General features: G+C 42.8%; 1 protein-coding gene across 1 annotated transcript in view; it reads left to right on the top strand.

Annotated features, from left to right (window-relative positions):
* TYW3 (tRNA-yW synthesizing protein 3 homolog) overlaps nt 1-18,886 on the top strand; it is a 173,436-nt gene extending 154,550 nt beyond the window's left edge. Inside the window, exons 5-6 of the mRNA XM_085602274.1 lie at nt 8,473-8,606; nt 18,636-18,886. Of these exons, the coding sequence (XP_085458400.1) occupies nt 8,473-8,606; nt 18,636-18,840 (339 nt within the window). The 3' untranslated portion in view covers nt 18,841-18,886. The remainder of the gene's footprint in view (nt 1-8,472; nt 8,607-18,635) is intronic.
* Nucleotides 18,887-25,565: the final 6,679 nt, after the last annotated feature.

Here is a 25,565-nt window from a genome sequence, read left to right as displayed (position 1 = left end):
ACAGAGAGACACTACACGAGTTCTTAAGAGCAAATCTTTATCAGATCGGAGTGGTAGGATCTTTATGATCAGCAAGGCAAAATATATACAAGTAGAGCGCGGGCTCACAAAGTCTTGGAGGGGGGTTAGGAGGTAGCGGGACAGTCTTTGGGGATAGGAATCAAATGCAGGAGCGTACCCGGCGCACAGCTCACAATCCTCGAGCTGGGGGATACGCTGGTCGTCGTGTGGTCCGGCGGGACCAAGAGAGTCTGTGGGAGCTGCGAGTCACTCAGCAGGGCTCAAGCACAAGTTCGGAGGTCTTACGATCTTCAGGGAGCTGCGAGTCACTCAGCAGGGCTCAAGCACAAGTTCGGAGGTCTTGCGATCTTCAGGGAGCCGCGAGTCACTCAGCAGGGCTCAAGCACAAGTTCGGAGGTCTTACGATCTTCAGGGAGCCGCGAGTCACTCAGCAGGGCTCAGGTGTTTCCAAGGCGAATCTGCCGGACAGTCCCAGAGCACCCCTTGTTATAGGGCGACTCCTCTTTGATGTCCGGAGTCTGTGCAGGCAGGGGTCTTGTCACCTGGGGGTCGCTTGTTGGGGGTTTCCTGCCATTGTCCTTTGATCCTTTCAGGGCCGGGTCGGGAGGAGCCCCAGACACCCAGCAGGCGCGGAGCCAGCCCTCGGGGAGGCCGGCGGGTCGATCGAAACCCACCTTCCCAGGGAAGCGCAGAGGTGTGATGGAAACTGCTCCTCCCTTTCTCATCCCAAGGGGAGCGCGATGTCCTCCAGCCGGAGTGGCGCCTCTAGGCTAGGGTCGCGCTGGGGCCGGGCGGCCATCTTGGTGCATGCAGTGGGCACGCGGGCCCGGGGTGGCCGAAGGAGGAAGGCCACGGACGGGGGAAGTCCGGGTCGGGTGTGTGTGTTCTGGTGGGAAGGATCGGCTAGGCCGTGGGCTCGGGGCTGGTGTGAGGTGCAGGGGTCAGGTCTGACTATGTTACGAGGGCCGGGTCTAACAGTAATGTTGTAGGCTTTTGGGGCTTAGCCACCATGTAAAGTAGAGAACTGCCATTATGGCTACTACCCTTGGCAAGGGGGCCTGTTACTCTCGCAGAATTAGTAGATTGGCAAGGTAGAGAAGGATGGCTCGTCATGTTAACACATTCTATGCAAGAGGACCCCCTTTGCGATAAAAGCCTAACCATAGTGGTTAAGTCCTCGATTATTGCTTTCATACTCCCTATTTCAAGACGAAGCGTTTGAACCAAATGGATCATATCCTGAGAATCTGTATTATGGCTTGCAACTACCCCTATGCTACTAACTGAAACCGACTCGGTGGCTGGGACCGCTCTTCCCCCTCAGTATTAGGCAGTTCCGACAAGGCCAAGAATCTGTTTGTGCATGTAATTGTGGGGTCGATTTGTTGAAGATTAGTGCCAGATGGACTAGTAGGACTAGTAGGGGAGTCACCTATCCTCTTTAAGCCCTGCTTTACCTCAGCATTAGCGGTAGTGGGCCCTTTTTTTACGTGTTTTGAGAAACATAGGAGGGATAGCGGGATGGCGGTTTGGACTTCCATTAGTGAGTTTGGTAGATCTAGATGGAGACTTATCCATATTAGGTTTCACACTTGGCTCGGCCACTAGTCTATCCTCACACTCACCAATGAGGGTATCGATACGGTCCAAAACACAATTGCTACCTGCATGTTTAACTACCTTCTTAGCTTTTTTCCCTTTGCTACCCCGACCCGTACCACCACCTCCACCACCACCCCACTTCCTTCCACGGTCTTCCTTTTCCCCATTCTTATAAGATATAAGACTGACTCTATTTATCTGCAGATGCTCTCCTGTCTAGTCTGCAGCCAAACTTAAAATCAAAATATCATTTGGCATATAAACACTCCTTAAATAGAAGCAATACAAGATGTTTTAGAGTTCGAGTTCCAGCACTTGACCTCCACCTAGAACTACAATTTAAAACAAGAAGCAATTGGAGGAATGCAAATGCTCAATACCTCAACGTCTGATGGAGTCCATATAACGAACCAAAACCCAGATGGCAGGTGAAAGAGAGGTGGCCCTGTCCTGCCTCTTCCTTTCAATGATGGGCAAGGACTGGCCCGCCCCTTGCCCAAGCGCGGCCCGCAGTGCCTTTTAAAGCGCCTCCAGGCTCTGGCATGCTGCTGACGACGTCCACACAGCAGCAGTGCAGCCTGGAACCTTTGGTCCTTGCGGCCCTTCCTGTCCCCTGGTCGCGGCAGTGGTGATGGCAAAGAAGCAGGCTCCCCATGCAGCGGAAGCCTGCAGTGCTTTATAAAGCGCCTCCAGTTGCTGGCGTGCTGCTGATGACGTCCGCGAAGCAGCAGTGCAGCCTGGAACCTGTTGCCCTTCCTGGCCCCCGGTCACGGCAGTGGTGATGGCAAAGAAGCGGGCTAGGATAATCACCAACGGAGCAGCCTCAAGTGGTAGTTGCAAAGTAGGACTTTTAATAGATGATGCACTTTGGTTACCAACTGGAGGAAGGTCTAATGGCACTGGCATTGCATCTGGTTGATAAAACAGTGTAGCGTTAGTAAACGGGGTACAATTTAGAGTCTGCTCAGGGATTATCTCAGTATCTGTTCCAGTAGTTGAACCGGTGTTTCCTCCATTCGCTGCCACTTGTCGATCTCTTTGCTTGGTTATCTGCTCCCTCTTGTTACCAGAGTGAGGCTTCCCTCCCAAGGACATGGGACCGAAACGGCCTTGCTAGAAGTTGCTGAAACGATTAAAGCCACTCTGGATAGAGGAGGCAATGCGGTTTTAGTGCTGTTGGACTTCTCCGCGGCCTTCGATACCGTGCCCCACAATAGACTATTGCATAGACTCAAAGAGGGCGGTATCGAAGGTACGGTACCGAGATGGTTCACCTCCTTCTTAAATAACCGTTCACAAACAATTTGGTCCCCGCATTTTGCTGCCGCAATCACTCCCTTGAATGTTGGGGTCCCACAGGGCTCAATCTTGAGCCCAACATTGTTCAACTTGTATTTGGCCCCTCTTGCCCTCCTCGCTGAGAAAATACGGCGCCAAATAGTGTTGTATGCGTATGACACTCAGTTGTTGTTCACGTGCGAGGTGGCGGCTGAGTTCAAGGGCAATGTGATTAACACCTGCCTCTCAGAGGTATTCTCCGTGTGAAGCATGGCACACCTGGTGGCCACAGGACATGTCTTCTCCCTCGTCCCCTGTCACCATGGTGAAAAATGTGGGGGTCAAATTGGACGCAGCTCTCTCCATGAAGGCGCAAGTCCAATCGGTGCAGGGACTTGTTTTGGGATGTTGAGGAGTTTTCTCCCCCCGCTCCCTCTTTCCTAGAGGAAAACAGTGGTCCAGGCCCTGGTGGTTTCAAGACTGGACTATGTTAACTCTCTTTACTTGGGCTTCCCTGAATACTTACTAGGCCGAATGCAGGTGATCCCGAAAGTGGCGGCTAGGGCCATCTTTTTGACAGGACCCAGGACTCACACAACGCATCTATTGTCCTCCCTGCATTGGCTTCAGGTGCGGAAAAGAATTCATTTCAAAGCACTAGTCTTGGTCTTCAAAGCCTTTCATAATCTTGGAGCCCCCTACCTCAGGAAAAGATTTCAACCCTATATACCTCAACGCACCCAGAGGTCCTCTACTCAGCTTCTGACCTCTACTCCGAAGGTCCTGCTCTCCCGGGTAGGGGGAAAGATCCTTTCAAGTGGTGGCCTCCCGGCTATGGAATAGCCTACCGCTCCTTCTTAGACAGGCTCCTGACCTCCTTACCTTCAGGAGGAAACTTAAAACATGGCTTTTCCAGAATTAGGATCTGACCGTCTTTCTGCTGTGGGGAGATGCTCTGTTTGCCGTTATGTGGTCTTTTGCTCCTAGCGCCGGGACACTCTTGGGAGTAGCCGCGTGCTTTATAAATACCATATAACATAACATAACTTGTCAGATAATTCCTCCAGTTGCCCTTTGATGTCTTTCAATGTTAATTTAATACAATTCAGACACGTGACTACAGGGCTGAGCAGTTATGCAGGAGCAGACGCCATACTTTTTATGGATGGAGTAGCGATATCAATCTTATCTTGTAGGGGAGTGATTACTTTTGGCCAGGGTGTACAAGTTATCAATTCAGTAGTATGGGACTCTTTTTCCAGTTTCTCCACTGTTACAGTCGTGTTAGTATGCATTGCGGCAACAGCAGGTTACCAATGCCAGATTTAGCGTGTTTCCCATCTGCTTCTTAGTAGGCGGTTACCCTATTGAGACTTTCCCAGTCCGTAGTTTACTCTCATTCTCTTTCATGATCCCCAGTACACCCTTATGTAGACATGAATTGTTCATTCCTCTACTGCTACTAATGTTCTGACAGCCATACACCTCCTTCAGCACATCCCTATGTGGATGATCCTGTGGATTCTCTGCACTTGCACTATTGGGCAATATGTCCGCTGTGAGGGAGCTTCTCGCGGGGGCCAAAGTTAAAGCGTTCTTTGTAGCTCGCAGCCTCTCTTCTGCATTCTCAATTTCAGTATTAATGATGCCCATTGTGTTACTCAGAATGCTGGTAGCTGAACCAGCTGAGTGCTGTTTCTTACTGCCCATACCAGATGCAATAGAGTCATCGAATTTTCTCTCACCCACGATGGAACTCTAAGCGTCTTCACCATAAACTCTGCACCGTGGTCTCGCATCTCAGGGCCAAGAGGGGGGGCCCAGTCCGGCCTCGATCGACCGTGGACAGGCGCAGACAGGCCCGCCTTTAGTCTGGTGCAGCCCACGCGCACCCGCACCATTGTGCGACTTCAGGTGCTTTATACCGCACCAGTCATCGATAGGCAGCTGGACCCTGGCCCTCCTTCTCAGGCATAGGGAATGTGGGCTTTGCAGTCCCTCTGTTTAGCAAAGCAAAATAACCAGCAGTACGGCGTCCCTCACTTATAAAATCAACATGGTTCTAAACTGATCTACCTGTAGCTCTTTTTCAGTGATAATACACCAAACTGCAACAGTTTGAAACAATGTCTGTCGGCATTGAACCTCACTGGCTTCATTTTATGACTCATCAATTTAAAATCCCTGGAATCGCATTTTGATAGCACCCCCAGCTTCATACCCACTGTCGAAACCCCGTGTCCCAACACCCACTTTGATTGGAAGAAACCCTCTTGCCAACAACGGTGTATACTTCACAGAGTGAATCCTTTTCTTCCTAACTCAGACTACAGAACTGCCCTGCTCGTCCTAATTTTGTAACACTTCTGCAGAGGCAACACTCTGCTTGTTGGGTTCATTTAGTCTCATTCAATCCCCTTGTAGTATATACTCCATGCTGCTGTCTATCTTATCACAGACTTGAAGACTATTGACAGGATCCCTGCGTTCTCGAAATTCCCTTGGGTCTCTTTTGATACACACATCACTGTTTTGTTCTGCTGCGTGATATTCAAAAAGGTAAACTCAAGTTCCCCACTGTACATGGCAAAAAAGTTCAATATGTCCAGGAGGCTAAGAAACATCAGCTGTGGTAACATTGCCAGGCTTGAGAAAAAAGAAAATGACATGACTTCAGACCTTTTTCTAATATGGATCAAAGATTTGGATTTCAGTCAGTTTATGTATTCAACAACCCCCTTCCCTTATTGCCCACAAAATCGTTAAGGATCTATCTCTTCAAACATTAGCTTGCTTTTGAGTAACCACCCAAGAGTTTGGACAGCTAGTGAAAAGAAGCCAGTCCCTGTAAGTCATTTAATTTTGTAAAGCCCTCTGTAACCTCTGTCATTTTTCAGGTGTCTTCACTATCCTACCTACTAATTCCTTTTTCTCTTCTGTGTCCTTCATTTAAGCCCTATCCCACACCCTTAAAATACCCTTCTCTTATCATTCTATTACATCAGAAGACTACACTGCTTTCATTCTCTCTTTACAATTACTCTTGTATGCACAAAATGGGCAAGAGTTATTATTGTACAATCATAGTAAAAAATATTGTTTTTTTAAAAAATATACATCATTTCATGTAAAATGATAAATATATAATTACACTGAAACATGTAGAAGTGCAAATAAAATACATTATACAAATGTCTATTAGTTTTTGTCTCCAAAACTTCGGCCAAGTAGCTTCCTGTTTGTTTATTTTGGTGTATTAGTACAGAAGGACAGTTATGTGGAGCTCTGTCTAGTACCACAGTCATAAGTGCAGTTGCTGTTCATTCCTATCATATAGTTTTCTCCCACTCAGCGAAACATGAGGAGTTTCTGGGCTGCGCCAAGGCTGACAGCTAAGATGAATAGATTACAAATTCAGGAAAAATTGTATTGGTATTGTTGATAGTATATTTGCAAATTTTATAAGATAAAGTGTCTTCGCTGGATCGAGGATACTGTCAATGTCAAGAATATATGAGGTAATGTGCCCCTTACAAAGGCAAAATTGTCAAATAATCAATCAACATAATCAATTAAATAAGCCCCTGGAGACTAGTATACATTAGAAACTATGAAGGTTTATTTAAAATGTGAAATACATTACAGAAGGCAAAAATAATGATCAGTCAATATGCATAATAATTCAATTATAGAGAAGCTTAATGCTCAAACAAATGCAGCAGATAGTATGATATAAAGTCAAGTCTCAAAGAAAATATTCAAAGACCTAGGCAAGAGACACACCGACAAGGGTCTTCTCCAAGAGTTAGGGCAGACTAGCTTACTTCCAATTTGAGATCCTTTTATATAATAAAGTACAAACCAAAAGTCGCGCAGTCAACACAAAATGAACAAGGTGTAGCACGACTCTACCAATCATAATACAGACTAGCATCATCCTAACACCGTCCCTAAAAGAAAGTCAGCTAGACCCTTCTTGACCGAATGTTATCGGATGTCACAGTACAAATCTAGTTACACAAAAAGCAATGGCAGTCTTTGAGTGAATAGACCCACAGAGAATGGACAGGAAACGGCTTAAAAAGTTAAATTTGTTAAGAAAAGCTTCCACTGGAGTTCTTCGAGAACAGCATGTCAACACAGAGCATTTCATTAGTCAACATTTTGTTACATTTGATAGCAGGAGAAATGAAAACACAACATGCAGATGTGTTGTATTCCAGATGGAGTTCTGCCTAGTTTGAGCCTAGATTGGCCAAGCACAGGAAAAGATGATTTTGTAAAGTGCCGTGAAATTATTTTAAATGCAAAATGTTCTGGACACTAGAGACATATTATTTGTTAATCCAAAACAATTTAAACATCTTTATAAATATCCACAAGCCAGATTTTTTTTTGTACGTTCAATTATGATATCTGCCAGTTAGTAGTTGTGAACGGGATCACCATCATTCCTGTTACATAGTGTGGGTTCATAGACTTCATGTCAAATTTCAAACTGTTATAAGGAGCCAGTCTCTGTTGGAGTGTTCCTTTAGGCTCCAGTAGCCATTACGTTGGACTTCTTAAGTTACCTTGCATAACAGCTTGGGCTAAGGCAGAGGAAAAGAGAAAAAAAGTAGTCAAATGTATAAGGACAGTATTCTACATAATATGAATCTCGCAATGAAAGTATGATCCATACGAACTTGTGTGCTGTATGTTTCACCACATCCATTTTTGAGTTACATTACTATCCCACTATCTGTCTTTCTCCTCTTCCCGTGCTTAACTGGATCCGAGCCTTCATAATTTAATTAGACCGACTGATCATAATCTCTGGTGCAGTTTAGCTTGTTCAAGTTCATCTGGTACCATTCATCTATGAATATCTCCTCACAGCAAAGTAAGAGCTACATGGTTTTTGGAGAACAAAACATATGTATTTGTAATAGTTATTTTATATTCATGATGTTAAGCCTCTGACTCACATTTCCCTTTATAATTCCTTTGCTGTTGGAAGAGTATATGCCCACTTAGCCGACCAGTAAGGTGGAATGAATTTTGAAAGTCTCCTGCCAAGGCATAATCTGATGCAAAATTGGCAATTCTTTGCACTTTGACAAAGTATTATTGCTTCCTCTGAGGCACAGATCTATTTGGGTAATCGCGTGTAGAAACCCCATATTGTTAGCGATCATGAAGCAAACTTTGGATATTCAACATCTAATGTATACAGGATACCCATTAGCACCGTATTTGTATGAATTTGCATGAATCACATGAATCATAGACCCCCTACAGCTATTGTTTGGAAATGAATAAGGATGGGTAGTTTCAGCCTGCTGAAAATGATAGCTTACAAACTGCAACATTATTATGTGACTGAAGTCCTGCTGAGCACCATGCATTCTACTACACCAGCCTCTTACAGAATATCATTCCAAATCTCTGCTGTAATGTTTGATTTTTTTGTTGTCCCTGTTTGTTTACTGGACAAATCAGATTATTTTGGTTTCCTCTAGGAAAACTAGAATGCAGGAATCGATATCATATGGCAACCATTGATATATTTTCTTCCTCTTTTAAAAGGCCGTACGGAGTACCCACTGTTTGGAGGTCCCTCTAAGCAAAAAAGGGAGACTGATGGTGAATGATGAATATATTGACTATATTGTACAAATTGCCAACCAAAAGATGGAAGAAAACAAACATAGAATTGACAGGTACTGTGTGATCATTACTATGTTCCGTTTAAACACAATTGACATACCAGATTCTTGGTGATTGTGAAAATGAGAATGAAACCGGTGTAATACTGATTTATATATCAAAACTGATTAGACAGCTCACATATGAAAGTGCTATAGCTCAATACCAGCGACTTATATAGTAAGTAATAACTTTATTTTGTTACATAAAATATAACCATAAACGTACATTTAAAAGATACAAATATTACATAAGCGGATTTAAAACAGTTAGTTAAAACCTCAGCACCACAATGATTATATACAAGACAATGGGCTTTCAATGGATGTCAGGCTCTTAATACATATCACGGTTAAACTGGGGAAGTCGGAAAACTTGTATAGCCAAAATCAACATTAGGGAATTTAAATACCATAGATATAATTAAAAGCAAGCAAAAACCAAGATAATGTCCCAATATGATTAACAAGCATTGGCATAGCCAATAGGTCTCGCTTTTGGGACCTTATAAGTATTTACTTATGCAACTGTTGCATGGCTAAACACTTATAGGGTCCCAAAGGCGAGACCTATTGGCTATGCCAATGCTTGTTGTAAAATAGGGTCTAGTTCTGACATGCAAAACACTGTCTAGGGGTTAGCTACACCCACACTCATTTGTGTGGCGTGGGTTATCTCAAACTCCCTAAGCAGGGCTGCTAGAACCCTCCATGTCAGCAAGACCATGTTGCTAGAACACAACATGCAGAATGATGTGGCGTGAAAACAAACAGTTGAAAAGATCAGTCTTACCAATGTGGGATGATCATTCAAGCAAATGCCTATCTGCCCGATATTGGCAAATATGTTGCTAGTGAGAGCCCTAACGTCGAAGAGCTCACAGTGAGAAGCATCCCTGTCTAATGGCCCTAACTGCAGCCTCACCAAGGCCGGTATCTGCAAACGTCTGAGCGAACTGGAAGGAGAGCTGAAGCCAGACTGCCAAGTTCTTCCCATCTCCCAAGTGAAATGTGATAAATGTAGACTGGTTGACATTGTACCATTGTGCTATTATTTAATAATGTATTTGCAATAAAATATGCAACTTGCCATCAATCACTACTTATTGCGTAAGAGTGCTTCAGTGTGTATTTGTTGCAGGACTGCACTACAGTGTTTAGAGGTTGATATGGATTATATTTTTGAAACTCTACATATAACAATATACAATATACCTTAATGTAGACTGAAAGGACTATGAACCAACCCTTAACAAGAAGTCTTCTCTATGTTGCAATAGCTCAGTAGACTAATCCACCATAAGGAGGAATGACATATGTTAAAAAATAATATATAACATGATACTCAAACTGTGGTATTATCGAAATCATAAAGGTAAAGGAAACTTACTGGTTCTTATTTACACCACTCGCTACTCAGGGAGTTAAAGTCAAATAAAAATAATACAGTGTCCATGCTGTTCTACCTCCTGGTTTAATGTTTTTTTCATGTAAATATGAAGGCCTAATGCACACTGACGTGGTGACAACCTCCTTTTGCATATTTGTGTCTGTACATTTCCAACCAGCATTTTCCATGTGGTTATAAAGATGTTTTTTGTATCTTGTGATGGGATTGATTATTGTGTCTGATGCGCTTAAATTGCATCACTGTAGTTGTTGTACACTAAACATAACCTACACAAATAGTATAGTTTTTGGATATTGTATTTCCAAGTGCAAACACCCAAGAAGGATGGTTTTTTCCTGTCATCAATAGCTGTTGCAGAAACAGAGGTGGTTGGTATGCAACAAAATTAAGCAGTGCCCTCCTCGCACAGTGAGAGCATACTCTGCATGCTCGTAAGTCGCCTCAAACAAAATAAAACATTGCTTCCCTACAACTATCTACTACTTAGCGAATAGCATTTTAATTGACTTGTTCATAGAAATGTAACTCATTATTTGAAATAAGGAGGCCCACCAACGTGAAATGAATCTTAACTGTCAATATTAGAACAGAATATGTAATACACAACATCTAAATTCAACTAAAGACAATAATGGAGATCTTCGAATCAGATAATGAAAATCTAACTTTACATTGTTCAGTTCACAAACCCATCTGAAATAGATTCAGCTTCTGTATCCTATTAACGCTACTGACTTTATCCTAAATACATTTTTGAATGTACATTACAGACTCTAGGAAATCACTTGACTGCTGCTTTTCATTGAATAACCAATCAACATTCTTTCTCAGGAAATACAATGTGCACACTGAGGCTTCTCAGCATTTCTTGAAGATATCGTGACCAAATTTTCCTTTGCAAAGGACGAAATATTTCAGAAGTATTCTCTGGTCATTCACTACTTCATTTTGACTCTACAATAGATTCTCAGGAAACAGGTACCAGGATAGAGGCTGCGTTATATAGAGTCTATTGTCAGGTAACCATAATTAATCTCTTCACACTGTGTATAAGCGATCCGATTAGCAACAACAGGCAGGGACTGGCCATGTTGACCACAACATAGAATTAAAGGTTTTGTCCAAAGCGAGTTGGAAGTAGCCGCAGTAATGATATTTCAGGAAGGCTCCTGTTTCAAGATTGTCAAATATAATCCAGCTTGCAATTTTTTTTTCAGAAAGTTATTGAGCTGAGGATCGAAGTAGCTGATGTTTTAATGTGGTTGATCTGTTACGCCTGCCTCTATATTATCAATTTGTACCTGCCCATAATGCATGTTTCTTATGAGTCAGCTCTGGGAATGGTATTTTTGGCTCCCCTACTTTATGCAGGGTGGCGAGAGAGCACTTGCATGATCGGAACCTAAACACTACAGAGGCAGAGAAGAACCCGATCTTGCGTGATTCATTACGATTTATATATTTAGGTGCTCATTGACCGCACATGTTTGCTTTCCTACTATGCAAATTAATATCAAATATACAGCAGAAGAATAAAAAATATTAAGAATCACAAATATGTATGTTTAGAGATAGTCGTCCCTGGGTGGAAAATGTTTCAATTGATTTTGTCTCGAAAAGAGTAGTTACCAGACAAAATATTGTTTAAATTGGTCTATTTATTTCTATTAATAGTAAACAAAAACATTAACATTTTCTTCTAATAATGTACTTGTGCATAGTCATTAAGAAGAAGTTTATGGGATCATATTGTTAGCTTCTCTCTTGAAAGAATCACTAAAGACAAGCTGGGCCTGCACTGTGATACAGAAGGGTTGTCAAGCTTCACAACGAGCTGACGAGTAGGAAACCTTCCTGGCCCACGGGCAAGAAATAGGGACACAAAGATAAACAAGCAGCCGTGCGGCCGCGAAAGTGATCGCGATCAAACATCAAAGCGGCTGCAAAAGTGAAAGTAATCGCGGAAAAGCACGGCGCGCGCGCCCGCGTACATGCACTGTATCTCTAGGCTGGCCTGGCAGCACTTTTTGGAGCCCTCTCAAAAAGTCTCACCAGACTAGCGCATGCGCTGGGTCAGGCGAGACCTAAAAATGGCTAGTGCATGCCACTAATCATGAAAGCATATTAAAGCGAGAAGTGCTTCCTCCTGAAGAGTGGGTTTGAACAATACTCGTCTCTGCAATACCCACTTGGTTAAAACAATCATTGTAAAAGTAACGTGTCCAACCTGGATGTATCTAGGCTGAGGAATGTCAGTTCTGCCAAATACTGGGGCATCACCTTATTAGCACCTCGATCCCCAAGGATAAATTTGGGCAGGTGGTAAGCTTACAATATGAGGCTTCTGGCCCTTAAGTGTCATGCCCAATTTATGAACCTGATAGTATCATACCCTCTGGGTGAGGTTCGCACCATACCTCTGAAAGAATATGGTCCCAATATAGGCTCTTAATCTAGGTGCCCACATGCCTTCTTAGATTTTCCGGTTCTTTCCATACAGCATGCAAGTGTAATCTAAGGCAGAGCTCTTTGACAGTCTTTAACCTGGGGGTTGAACAGTTTTCATCTAATGTGATCAACTCCTTCAGGGCCATTCTATAGGAGTCCAGCTCCGGTGTTGCCCATAATCTCATCCAGTAATTTAAGATCCTTAAGTCGGTGATATGGTCAATTCTTTGTTCAGGTCCCACCTTAATGAGAACAAAGGGGTGCTATCTGGTAAATTGAATAGTGACCTTAGGAATTTATTTTCTGTTCATGTTAGCAGACTGATATCACTGTATCCCCAGAGTTCAGCCCCATACGGAACCCCACCCAGGACTGCTGCTCTGTAGACCTAGAGTACAGGTGATAACTGCCCTACTTCATGTATGTCTGTACTTTTTCAAAATAGCTGCTGATCTGTGCTGCAACAATGATTTGCTCTTGTCAAGTTGGTGATTCCAGGATAGTTTTTCAGAGAGTCTAACACCTAAATAGTCAGAACTCTTAACCCTCACAATTGATGTCCCAGCCACCTTCATTTTGTTTTTAAATGAGCAATGGGAGTTTAATGCCATAAAATCCCCTATTCTCACAAAACGTGAACTTCCCCAGCAAAACATGTAGACCCATAAGGGTGCGTGACATGAGTAAAGTATCATCAGCAAACAGCAACACCACAGTGTTGATGTTTGATAATTTTAGGGCATCATGCTGGTATTCGTCCACCCCACCAATCAGTTGATATACTAACAGAACAGGGTGGGGGCTAGTACACACCCTTGTCTGACCCCAACTTTGATGAGGATCCTATTGGTAAATTGCCCTTAGCTGTTCCACCTGACTTGGGCATAGGTGTCTGTATGCAATTTAATTAAAATATATCAAAGATCTTCAGGGATAGCATATTGTCTAAGTACTGCCCCCAGCCAGTATCTAGGAACTAAGTTAATGCAGCCTTCAAATCCATGAAGGTCACGTAAAGATGGTAATTCCAACAGATGACTGAGAACCTGAACACCTGGTCCATTTGGCTTATTTTCTCACAGAATCCTGCCTAAAAGTCAGATGGATCTGATGGTCTCTCATCCAGGACTGGAACAGGAGAGGACTTGCCTAGCAAATATCTTTTGTGTAATGTTGATAAGACTGATGGGTCTATAATTCCCTAGGTTATCTCTCGCTCCCATCTTATGGATGGGGACAATGATGGACCCTCTCCAGGTCTCGGGAAGATCTTCCCCCATTCCCCCACTGCAGCATTAGTAAGGGTGTATCCAGACGTGGGCCTCAGAGAGGAGCAAAACGGAACACTGTTGGGGCTGGGTGCTTTTCCCTATTTAATTGAATATAAAGCTGCCTCAGTCTCTTTCAGTGAGAATATACATGTAAGTTATTCATATTCAGGCAATAGCGACTCCTGAATATTTGATTTATGCGCAGTACTATCGGAAGGAGTTGTCACACAGGTCTCTCTTTCTTAGAAAAGATTGGTAAAGTGGCAACCCACTGTTCAGCTGAAACAAATAAGTCAGGTTGGAGTCCACTCGATCGGCTTCTGAAGGCAATGATTTTCCAGAAGGCCAAGATCTCCTTCCTTTGCAGTGTATCAGTTAGTTCATCCCTCTGGGCCTCCTCCCAAACTCTTCTATTTATCATCAGAGTTGACTCATAAGCCTTTCTAGTATTAGTTTGATCAATTATGGTGCTATTTTTAACAGCTTTGATCAGCCCTGGCTTTTCCACTCTGTATTCCCTTGTGAACTATAGACATGATACATTTGTATTTATCTTCTGTTTAGAGGAGGTAATTAAAAGCAGTCTTAAGGTGGCAAAAAAATATGAATGAAGCGGGACAAAATGTCACTGCTCAGAATCAGCTGTGGCATGCAGACTAAAAAAAGTCAATAAAGGCTTGGTAAATTCTGCCCAATAATAAGTCTTTGTTAATTATATTGCCCCAGTTTACTTTCCTAAAACAGTTGGTGAAAGTCAATGGCACTGAGCGAGAATCAGTTTCACATTCGTGGGATGTAAAACAAATATCAACAGTAATATCTAAACGCCTAGGCATTTTGGTCACAGTCAGGGCATAATGTAACCTTTATATCACCCAGGAAGGGCCACAATCATAAGTCCAAAAAATATAATCTACCTGGCTTTAGACTCTGCCCCTTTTAAAGGTTGGTTTGGCAGGGTAGTCTGATTTGGCACACCTGTTGCTTGCTCTCAGTCTGTGTTCTAAGGTTAGATGGAAAAGCTGGTTGGCCACCTTTGTCCATTTTATCATCGAATTGTCCAATACCTCTGGGATTCCCCACTCCTCAATCTTCATTTATGTGCAAGTATAAAAATGGCTCAAAAGCGATTTATATATTTTTGTAAAGATATTTCATGTCTTCATTTATTTCCCTTTACTTTCAGTAGAAAGTATAAACACTGCAATTTTCTCTTTTCCCTTGCGACGGTTGAGCATCAATTAAGAAGTGAATAAAGGGGAGGATCTGTTACCTGCCTATCTGAAGAGGGAATCTGTGTTATCACCTTCGTCCCACGTACTAGCACTTTATACTGGTGTAGAATATTTTCCCACTAAGACTTTAGATCTCAACCTGGCTTTGAAGAACTGCCAGTTCCTAATCCAGTCAAAGACTGGTAGTTTCATAGCAATATTTATTTAGTATTATCCAATCCTCTTGAACTGTTGAACTACGTCTTTAACTTGAACTTGGAGAATTAGGAAGTGAGAATGTGCAGTCTACAGTTGCAGTACAGGGAAAGAAAGAATACACAGTATAAATGCAACTGAAGAGCATGTAGCTCTTGAATGTGGACTTTGAAGAAGTGAGCTTTTTGATATTTTTTGAAGGATGGTAGTTTGGGGTTAGTGCTGATATTTTTACAAATGCTATTCTTAAGTCTTGAAGTTAGACAGAAAAATGCCTTGTATTTTAGTCATTCTTATTTTTAGAGTTTCCTGATCTTGACGAGTTGCTTATTGTTGTTGGTTTTTTCCCTACCTCTTGTGACTTGTAGTTCACCTTTGTGGTATGTAGATAAGCAGTGTGTGGTGACTTGTTGGTGACTAAGTCTACTGTAAAGATGATTCTGGCTTAATGATCTAGCCAGAGCAGTTCTCTTAGAAGTTATGGATACGACCTGATTTCCTGGAGCATTAATTGAGTCTCTCCTCAACATGTACAATGGCTTTGATGGAGGCAACAGCAGTCTTGAGAGTCTAGCCAAAAGTGCATTGCTAGTTTTAGATGTGTGAGCATTAGTTTGTACAACAGTCATAAAATCCACAGGAGTCATAAAAAATTCAACCTTTTTGAGCAGGTGTAACTGGAAGGACTCGGTCCTTGTCAGTCTGGCCATATGTGCAATTGAGCAACAATAAAAAGTACTGATTTAGTGAAGCAGACCAATGGTGGTGGATCCCAAGTTGGGCCAGGATTCGCAGCATTTTTTGTGACATGGTGGAGTCGGTTGACTATAGGTGGAATGTTAGATTTGGGGGTCTCTAGTTGGCAGAGGTAGGTACCTTTGTCAAATAGGGACCCTTGCGTCTAGTCAGGGTAAGGGGGTACACTCCTAAAATAACCCCTGCTCATCCCCTTGGTAGCTTGGCACGAGCAGACAGGCTTATCTCAGAGGCAGTATATAAAGCATTTGTGAACACATACAGTAATCAAGTGACAACACTACAGATGGACACCACTCAAGTTGTTTATTAAAAATAAGTATTCTTTATATAGATTTAACAAAAGACCACAAACGACAAAAATCCACAATACTGTACTTAAAATGGTAGATGTTAAGTTGCAACACTTTGAGTTCAATGTACCTTAAGATGCGTAACACTATACAACGAAAGTGTTGCAGGGAAGGTGATGCGTTGGGTCCCTACTGCTGTGCAGGGGATGCATCGGTTCTTCTCTGTGAGGGGAGGTGATGCATCGGTTTCTGTTTCCGTGGCGATGCAGCATGCAACACCGTGATGCAATGAAGATACGGTGCAAACAAACAAATATGGTGTCTTTTTCTTGGTGCAACACAATGCGGTCTGCGACAGGCCCTGCAACATGCTTCTCGGTGATGCGGCGGCATCTGATGCGACGTCGATCCTCTTCTCCGGCGATGCGAGGCGCTTCGGGGACCCTGCGATGACTCAGCGGTTCTTCTGGGCCGTAACATGCCCTGCGACACGCTTCCCGGTGATGCGGCAGCATCTGATGCGACATCGATCCTCTTCTCCGGCAATGCGAGGGGCTCTCTCATTGTGAAGCGGCAGTTCGGCGACACGCTTCATGCGAGTGGCGCTTCCAGCTCCGTGCGACATGCAGTCCCTCAGAAAGCCTCGCAAAACTGCAGGAACTTCCAAAGAACTCTGGGGGAGCTGGTTGGTAAAGTCTGTTGCCCCTGAGACTTCAGCAGGAGGCAAGCTCTTTTCTCAAGCCCTTGGAGATCCTTCTCAAGTTGAATAAAGTACACAAAGTTCCTTTCTCCTCTCTTTGGCAGTCAGGCAACCACTGCAGGCCAATCCCTCAAGCTTAGGGATAGTCTCTCCTCAGTCTCTCTGGTTCCTTTGTCGTTTGTCGTTGTTCTCTGAAGGCAGAGAGGCATTTGCCTAGTCCAAACCAGTTCTAGTCAGTCCTGGAGCACTCTGTTTACATGACTCCTTCTTTCATTTCAGAGTGCAGGGCAGAAACATCATCTGCACCACAGGAGGTGGAGCCTGCATTGTGGAGGGAAGGCACAGCCCTATTCAGGTCCCAGGTGCAACTCCTCCCACCCATCTGCATGCAGATCTCTCTATTCAGTCCTGTGCTGACTCACCCTGTCTCCTGGAATCCCCCAGCCCCTGTCACTCAAACTCCAGACAAGGAATACACAACCTAGCAGAGGCAGGCTTGGATGGTTAGACAAGAAAATAACTACTTTCTAAAAGTGGTATTTTCAAACACAGAATGTTAAAACCAACTTCACTAAAAGATGCAGTTTATCATTCCGAGTTCAGGCATACTAAACTCGAATTTCTACCATGTTCCCTGAGTCAGTTAGGATTATAAGATGTAATAATAAAAGTACCCATTCTGGCCTATGGGGAACAGGTAGCCTTGCAATAGTGTAAAACGAAAATGGCTGTAATTCACTATTAGAACATGCCACACACACCAGGGCATGTCCTACCTTATACTTACAATGCACCCTGCCCTTGGGCCTACCATTGGGGTGTCTGATATGAAGAAAAGGGAAGGTTTAGGGACTGGCAAGTGTGTGCACTTGCCCAGTCAGCATGGCAGTACCAGACTGCACACAGGCTCTGCAATGGCAAGCCTTAGACACACTTCAACAGGCTGCTTCTGTGGGTGGCACAACTAGTGCTGCAAGCCCACTAGCAACATTTGGATTACCAGCCCTGCAAAATAGGGAATCGGAAAAATTGCGATTCCCTACTTTGCTAATGCATTTAAGGAATCCCAATTTGCGCTTCCTTAAATGAAATGCAGGAAGCCAAAAAGATTTGTGACCTGCCTTTAAGGAATCGCAAATTACCACCAACTAAAAGTTGGTGGTAATATGCGATTTCCATGAAAATGCACTTTTTTGCATTTTTCAAGGTGCCATGTCTACACTTACCTTTTAGGGGGTGCAACAGGGTGGCCTTTTGGCCCCCCTATCACCCTTGAAATTGAATTGGCAATTTGCGAGTACCTATTTGGTACTCGCAAATTGCGAATGTCTTCCCATTCATTCCTATGGGCCTATGCAATTCTTGATACATCTGCCCAAAGATTCTTACACTCACAAAGCTAATTTGCTGATAGGGTATTTTATTACATTTACGGAGATATAATCAATAACATACAATGATGGAAAATATATATATATACACATCTGTTCTCTTCCTTGCATTGCGTGAGTGCGCAAGATGAATGGATGAATTTGTGACTACAATGAAAATACAAATCCCTTCAATGTCATTGTGTTCACTGGTCTAGTTTCTCGCTAATATATATTGAATTTGCGTCAAACATAGCACACGCATGGTGTGTATGGTATTCTAAAACACACCTGAGCTTGGTAAAACTGCCAAATCACAAACTACCACAGACCAATATAGATGACAACTTTTTCTGTTTTTTCAGATTTTACAGCTGCTTGCAGTCTGCACTGAGTGTTACCGATTGTGTTTCCGGTACAGTAGTAGAATTTCAGAAAACGGGACCTGTGTACACTCGCCGTCGAAAAAAGAACAAGGAGACCAGAAGCTGCAAACCCCTCTCTTCAGATGATTCAGAAAGTGATGTGGAGCTACAAACTGGACAAATGTTTTTTAGTGAAACACTTTGATGTAAACATATATTATTTGAATAGCAATAAAGTATACATTTTAAGATCTATGGCCATCTTCATTTATAATGCTTAGTAGACAATCCGCAAGTTAATTTGGCTTTTCTATGTAACATTAATGGATTATTCTCAGTGTCAGTGCATATCAAACAAAGTCATGGAAATTATGTTAAATGGTACAGATAATAAACATAATAAATTAAAAAATGTCATGTCAGTTATATTTGGAAAGAGGGTCGAGACAGTCTTGTCCAACTCCCAAGAAGGTATGGGCCAGGATGAGACGAACATGCACATCAGGTGAGAGTCCTCTAACCATGATCACTTCCTTTCGGGACACTATTCCCCAGTTTGGAGATTCCCTGAGTATTTAATGAGTGAAGTGAGAAGCAAAGGTGTCTTCATATACATACACGCTTTTGATCCGTGGTTAGGATAGTACCGACATTAATATGGTAACTAGATAAGATGTGAAGATGGCAGTGAAAACCAATAGTGGCCCATCGCTTGTAATTGGCTTGAGGCCTTTCCCATTTTTCCTTCAATAATCATGGAAAAGTGCCCAAAAAGGAAGCCATGCTCTGCAGATGTAATCTTATTGTAAAGTAGAGTACTGGCCTAAGGGCCATGTGTAGGAAGACACTGTTTTGAGATTCCCTAATTGCCGAATCCTTGTGATTCGCAATTAGGAAATCGCAAAGCAGCATGTATGAAAGTGTTTTCAACACTCTGTGATTCCCAGTGGGTTGCAAATGAACTACCTCATGAATATTAATGAGGTAGGTCACAATTTGCTACCCATTAGGAATCGCAAAAATTACAGGGGTGGTGGCCTGCTGAGGTCAGCAGACCATCATGTCTGTGATTGCTTTTAAATAAAGCAATCTTTTTTTTTTGTAAAGCAGCCCATTTTACTAAGGAAAACGGGATACTTTACAAAAGGAAAATGGAAATGTTTCCTTTCATTTTTTAAGAGCAGGCAGTGGTAGTGGTCTTAAAAAATGCTTTTACAAACATTCACAAAGGGGAAGGGGTCCTTTGGGGATCCCTTCCCATTTGCAAATGAGTTCTACCTACTTGAAATAGGTGGTAAAATGTGAATGTTTTGCAACCGCATTTTGGTCACAAAACATTCGTACATACCGATGCGATTCTGTATTGGGAAGGGATGCCCTCAACACGCAGTCTTCCTAATACCGAATCGCAAACCCAAATTGCAATTCGGTAACAGGTTATCGAATCGCAATTTGGGTTTGATACATGTGAAAAGCCTTTTTTGCATTCGCAAACGGGCCAATTCTGCGAATCGCCCCGTTTGCAACGTCAAAAAGGCTTCATACATATGGCCCTAAGTGTTTAATTCATTGTATGTATTAAAAATGGGCATTTAATTAAAAAAATCAAAATCTCTTGTGAAATGTGGGATCAGAAGGAAGGATGATTTTGAATGATATATGTGAGATCAAAGAAGGCTCTTATTTACAATCTTTGCAGAGGACTTCTCAAGACTGTATTGCATACCACCGCTGGGCTAAGAGGTCCCATTTCTTCCGAATACAACACACACAGCCCTGATGATAAAACATAAAGAGGAGTCTTCACATGTGAAGTCAGTGTTGGCGCTGTTCACAAGTGAATGTGGTTCATGAGTCCAAGAGCCCAATGAGACAGCCCACAAAAAGTAGTCGTAAATTCCACACTGGCTTTTTATGACCTCTAATTTTGCTGTTCGACAATTATGCATATAGCTCACATAGCATAATCTCCAGTCACATGGGGATTATCTGCCTTATAAAAATTATGGAGGTCAATATGTGCAGTTTGCTACAAACAGGGATGGTGCTCTGCAAGGTACAGCAGACCACCATGCCGATGTTTGCATTCCCGAACAAAAACCTTTTTTGTTCCTTAAAACATCTGGTGCTGCTTTTAAAGAAATTGATATGTTTTCCTGTTTGAGTATACATAAGGAGAATAAGGCAGAAGCCCACTCACTGTAACATAGCATGGTTACTGCCCAGGTCACTTGTCAGGATTCGCAAAGGGGATGGTATCCCAGAGTTGTAAATCAGTTACATTCTTCTTTTGAGGGGTCTTTAACTGACCTGTAGTTTGTGACTTCACTTGTATTCGTAAACCATTGATTATTACCATTGTGATTTACAATTAGGAGGGTAACGTCCCTTTCATACCTGCTTTTGGAATGGCTTGCAAACCCAACTTTGAGAGTTGGAAAGGCTTCCCCATTCACAAAACGGATTTAATAAATAGAAAAGGCACTGTTTCAGTTGAAAACCCTGTATTTTGGCAAATTGCAGGGTTTGTTATTGCAAAATGGCATTTCATCTCAGAGTACACATTTGTGAATATAACCATGTTTGTGCAAAATGTCTAGCCAGACATCTGATCACAGTATACCACAAAGTCGGTAACAAAACCAGACCTTGGACTCTATAAGCAAGCCTGCCTCAAGTATATTTTTCTAAGGTCTTTTATTCCTGTGCTTAGACAATAGGATATGAGATAATGTTCCTAGCTTCCTGGCACATTTGGGCAAGCTCGTTCAAATCTCCTTAGCGGTCCCAGACCACAAAAAGTTACAGGTCTCAAACGTAGGAGTTGAATCCTTTTACCACTGTGTCTTTTGCCATGACCTACCGTGGCCGCTATTATATGAGCACAATGGACAGCACTTATTCACCTGGATCTGAAAGTAGCAAGGTGAGCTGTCAAAGGCTTACCCGGGGAGATCATGTGGGATTAAAGACTCAGGGCCACATTTATCAAAAAGCCATGCCGTGCAACACAGCAAGATAACTTGCTGTGTTCCATGACAGGGAGGGGGCAGCAAATTACCATATCTACTAAGATATGATGCATTCCTGCTCTGGCACAATGAGTGCAGCCTAGCGCCAAAGCAGGCACCCTTGTACCATGGTGCAAAGGTGCCTGCGTTACACCCAGGATTGTTTTATGCCTGCACTAAAACAATCCTTTGAGGCTTTTTCCTCTTACTAAGTATAGTGCAGAATGCAGCACACTTAGAAGAGGACAAAACGAGGATAAATAAATATATTCTCCTTGTTATACCTCCCCTGGGAAGGTGTGCCATTTTGAGGCATTCTCAGGTTCACTAGTGTACATGGGTGGATGCGTTGGAACACCCTCTCTACATCCATGTAACGCCTTGCTGGCACAGAGTAAGGTAAGGCAGCAACTTGAGTCATTATCATTATTAGATCTCAGCTACAGACAGATATTCTTGTGTTGTCCTGCCCAGGAGCATTTTCATCTCAGCGTTCTGAGGGGGTGAGTTGTATTGTTCCACTGCTGAATTTATGAGAGGATTTGTTTTTGTTTAGCATTCAACACTCCATGAAAGTATGTGTGTTTCCTTGCTTTCTCACCTGCTTGTTAAATTGATGATCATAAATGGACAAGCATTGTACCACTCCCCTCACAAATTTGAGAAGTGTGATTTGAGCCTGATGACAAGGTCAACAGAAATAGGCCAAAGCTCCTCCTACCTCCAGTATTTAAATATTGGGGGAGGAGGAGGAATGCCTGCCTTTGGCTCAGATTACGTATGCCCTGTGAAAGATTACCATGTCCATGGCATGGGGTAAACAACAACAAACGGTTGATGGAATTGTGTGGGAGCATAGTCATTCCAGTGCATTGGGAATAGAATACATTTTTACATACAGAACAAATGTCAGTGCTTTGCCAAGGTAAACAAAATGCAATGGGGAAGTTCACTATTAAAGTACTTGGTAATGAAGGTATAAGCAAATCAGTTAACACTTGGTAATGACAATATATGTAAACAAATGAAACATCACATTTTGATTACAATTTAGTATTGACAAGTTATTTTGAAAAATAATTTGAAACTTGTAACCCGTATTGATATTGCTCAGTTCAGCAAGGCTGCTGAATTCTGTGTAACCTGTAGGCAAGCCAGGTCCTGGGTTTTATTTGACCCTGTGGCAGAAACAGGAAAATAAGAAGCCCCTCTAATTTGTGTATGACTTCATGCCACTGGAACTGGTGTCAGAGTGGCATCACTTGACCATTCATCCTCTTTGGTAACATTGAAGTTTGATGATTGTAGTAACTCTCCTGTGCGTAACATTAAACAAACAAACGCGGCTGGGAGAAATGCTTGCAGTAACGGTAACCACTGTCACTCAAGGTAGCATTCCAACCAATCACCTGTTGTGTGTTTGATGTAATGCCCTAAATAGCCAATTATATGCCCAGACATGGGTCCTTGGCTTACTGTGGCCTTGGAACGAAGCTGCACCCAACTGACAAGCCCCTAGCAGGGTGAAACCAGTCTTGGGTTCTTTTTGTTCCGGTTCAAGGAGGAACTGGCCTAGCAGTTCAGGCTTGATTGTTCCTATTGGAGCGGGGTCAAGACTGATTTGCATATGGCTGCATCCAAACTGAGTTGGCACAGTGGGTAAAATAACGATGGTTTGAAATGCTACCCGAGTGATTGTAAGTGACCAAGGGTATGCCCAGATGTGGGTATCTTGCTCACTCTCTCAATGGAACCAAGATGCACCTGAATGACGAGCCCTGATTAGGGCGAAACCGATCTGGGGTTGCTTGTGTTTTGGTTCAGGAAAGACATTGCCTTATTGCAAGCATCCTCCCATCTTTTGTGTTCAATGTAACTTTCCTGGGAACCAGGACTGCAAAATAAATAAATAAAAAGCTTAATTAAACTAATTACCTATATTCAGTTGCTCCTTAAAGGGCACATGCACTGCATTAAACTCATGTAATTCAAAAGCGACACCTAAACTTTTTTTCTGAACAGCCTATACGTCCTGGACAAAGTCCATTACATTAGATGCAGTGCTTAAAATGAGTCTTTTAATAACTTCATAGCATGTTTTTATGTAGAGCTGTATACCATAATTCTGTTGTTTCTAAATGCGGTGAATAACAGATGTTACTAGTACCTAATTCATGATTGTTAATTTACCAACCAAAGACAGATGTAAGGCTTAAATGATTGAAACTCATAACATCCAGAACATAGTATTTTGTGAGTAAAGCGGTTTCAGCTCACTGAGCTATCCTACTAGCAGTAGGTATGTCAGTCACAGTCTATCATTTGACTGACTTTACCCCAGACCTATTGGGCATTTTTAGAGACATGAACCTAAAAACAGACCAGTAGACTCTCTACCTGAATCCTCTTTCTCAGTAATCTCCTTGCTATCATTTTATAATCTCTTATACCGTCTTTTGTCCATCCTCACCTTATACCTGGTCCCTTAGGTTCTCATTCCTGTCCACATGTCATTGTTTTTCTTTCCTGTTTTTCTCTTTCCCCTTCTTATTGCTCTCCACTTGTTTCCTCTGCCACTTCCTTATGCCTCTTCTCTCCGCTCCACTTTCTTTCCTTTTTCTTTGACTCTTCTTTCCACCCCACTCTTCTTCCCATTTCTGTTTATATATCTGCATTTATTCTTATCTCCCTTGTTGCTCCTGCCTCTGCTCTTTTACCCGCTTTCCTTCTTACCTTTTGCTTGTGATCCCCTACCTCTCACTAGGGGTGGGCAGAAATCCCTGTGTTTCACTCTGCGGAATTCCATAGAGTTACAGAAAAACTCTACTGATTTTCGTGGAATTGTGCCTCCGGGTGGGAAATATGCAACTCATGCTGCTCACACTGCAATTTAGCATTAGTAGTGCAAGCAGCGCTGAAAATCAGCGTGAACGACACCATCTGTTGTGCAAGAGCGTGCAGCCATTCAAGTTGATTTTGCTACCACTCCAGTAGAAAATCTACGGGCGGCAGCATATCTACTTGAATGGCAGCCCTCTGACCACGACCGCTCGCAAACACTGGCAACCTAGGTGCATTAGGGGACACAAAATCAAATCTCACTCTTGCTCATCAGCTCACATATTCTGGAGCATTGCTGTAGAAAAATTCCGTAATACAGCTGAATCTGGACAAAACTCTGCATTTAAGTGTAACATGGAGTGGCCAAAATTTGGCCAATTCCGCAGAAGGAACCGGATATTTCACCCACTACTACTCCTCACCCCAACTCCTTTTTCTCTCCTACTTACACCACACATTTGTTCACATTTTCTCTTGTTTTATTTTGTCTCCTTCCTATCCTTAACTTTCACCATCTGGATCTACCTTTACGCTGCATCTTTCTTTTCAGTATTGTCAATCCTTATCTTTTCTAGTCTTTCCACCTCACCATCTTCCCTTCCCTCTGCTAACTTCTCTTGTCATCCAATTTTTACTCTCCCTCTGAAAGGCCCATGAGGATGTGAAACAGTCAGTTACATGGTATTTATAGCCTTAAGCAAGGGTTGACTTGTGAATGATTCTGTCCCTGCACAGCCAAACGTTCAGCAAGAGGCTGGAGAGGAGCATCTGCAGTGGGTGAGAGGGAGGAGATGTGATATGTGTGCATGCAATATTGTACTGTGCCTACTGCTGCACACTAACCTCACTGAAGGCTCAGGTATGGCATCATCATTTAGTTTATGCCCAACACACCTTAGCTGACCCCTGGGATTGCTGCACTGCAGAGCAGAACACTGTGGCAGATTGTAAGGAAGTCAGTCAATTAAAAGAAAGGAATCGCTTATCTGGCTGAGATGATCCATGTGGGCCAGTTCTCTCATACACAAAGTCCCTGGAAAGAAAGAAAGAACAATGTCAACAGCACCAAAGGGTGGAA

This window comes from Triturus cristatus, chromosome 4_2 (genome assembly GCF_964204655.1).
Source record: "Triturus cristatus chromosome 4_2, aTriCri1.1, whole genome shotgun sequence".
Taxonomy (NCBI): domain Eukaryota; kingdom Metazoa; phylum Chordata; class Amphibia; order Caudata; family Salamandridae; genus Triturus; species Triturus cristatus.
Note: the sequence above shows the minus strand (reverse complement) of the source record. Positions and strands in the feature narration are given on the sequence as shown.